The following is a 1,436-nucleotide window of genomic DNA, read 5'->3' as shown; positions in this document are numbered from 1 at the left end:
GCCCGGCCAGCGAGGCGAAGCCAGCACGTCGCGGCGCTGGCGCAGGCCGAGCAGAGGCTGCTGCCACGGCGCCCCGCCACGCTGGTTACTCTGTAAGCCGCGGGGACAGCTCCGCCCCGAGGGCTGCAGCTCCGCGGCGCACAGGAAGGGCCGGCTGGGAGCAAAGTCCGGGACAGCCCGAGGGCAGAGGAGGGGCAGGAAGGAGCGGAAGGGCCTGGCGAGCAGATGGCGGCGGCGGCAGCACCGCAGGGCAGCAGCCACCAGCAGGCGGAGCGCACCGGGCCACCGGCAGGGGAGGGGCAGGCCTTGGGGGCCAGCCTGTGCGCCCTTCGCCCGGCTGGGGCTCCCCCTGCACGGCACTGTGACTACTGCCGTCGCTCTCCCGTGCGACTGCCCCAGGCGGCAGGCGGCTTCACACGCCGTCCAGGGCTCTCTGGCTCCACACCCGGCCTCCCCCACGTGCTCCTGGGCAGGGCCCTCAGCTCCCTGGGGCCCAGTGCCTCCGTCCGGAAATGAGGCCGAGGGCCAGGCGGCTGCTACAATAGCAAGGTCCCGCTGGGCCCCGGGAGCACCGTGGGAGCAGTGTGAGGGGCGCTGGGCGCCGTGGCCAAGCGGGGAGGACTCCTGGCGGCAAGAGAAGTGGACTGTCGCCCCGCGCTGCAAACACCTCCGACAGGCGCCCCCCACCCCCATGACAGCGGGCGTGTGCAAGAGGGGACACCCTCACCTTCACGTCCACGACTCGCTCGCACTTCGAAACAGACCCCGAAGCCATCATAACGTTTAAGGCTTTCCAGGTTTACTGGCCTTGATCTGACTGTCCTTGACGTTCTCCAGGTAGCAGTTCCATGGCAGAAATTAAAAGTAAGTTTCAAACCAAAATCAGCACATGTGGCATCAAAGCACTTGGCGTCCTGGGAGCGCCACGGCCGTCTGTGCCAAACCTGCGTTGAAAGCAGCCCGCGGGGCGGGGCGGGGCGTGGCGGGGCCCTGTCCATGGTACCCATGGGCCCACTCGGGCTCCAGCTCGCCCTGGCGCCTCCTCTGCCCCGCAGCTCGGGCGAGGTCTGCGCTGCCAGCCCCCCGCCGCACCGGGGGAGGGGCGGCCTCCAGGCCCCGCGGGCCAGGACGAGGGTGGCCTCTCTGCCGCGGCCTGCGTGTCCGTCCCCACACCAGCAGCACGGTGGCTGAAGAGCGGTCACTGCTCCTGCTATTCTGCTCAGTCAAGGCACCCCGTGAGGGCACGGGGTGTCGGGCTTCCTCAGCTCGAGCCCCTTCTCTCAGGAGCTGACCGGAGCAAGGGGCGCCTAAGGCCAGAAGCAGCAGGGACGGACGCCCTCTGGTAGGTCAGTGCTGGCACTGCCCAGCTAGCCGGACCTGCCCCTCTGCGCTGGCCTGTGAGCTGGGCTCCAGGCACTGGGCTGCCACGTGCACAG

At 69.8% G+C, this 1,436-nt stretch overlaps 1 protein-coding gene across 1 annotated transcript in view; it reads right to left on the bottom strand.

Moving 5' to 3' along the window:
- MLLT4 (myeloid/lymphoid or mixed-lineage leukemia (trithorax homolog, Drosophila); translocated to, 4) overlaps window positions 1-775 on the bottom strand; it is a 21,900-nt gene extending 21,125 nt beyond the window's left edge. The window contains exon 1 of the mRNA XM_012734837.1: window positions 728-775. Coding sequence (XP_012590291.1) covers window positions 728-775 — 48 coding nt within the window. The remainder of the gene's footprint in view (window positions 1-727) is intronic.
- Window positions 776-1,436: the final 661 nt, after the last annotated feature.

The sequence above is a fragment of the Condylura cristata genome, unplaced genomic scaffold (assembly GCF_000260355.1).
Source record: "Condylura cristata isolate star-nosed mole 26May11 unplaced genomic scaffold, ConCri1.0 scaffold00076, whole genome shotgun sequence".
Taxonomy (NCBI): Eukaryota; Metazoa; Chordata; class Mammalia; order Eulipotyphla; family Talpidae; genus Condylura; species Condylura cristata.
The sequence above is the reverse complement of the archived record's forward strand: the minus strand, read 5'-3'. Positions and strand labels throughout refer to the sequence as shown.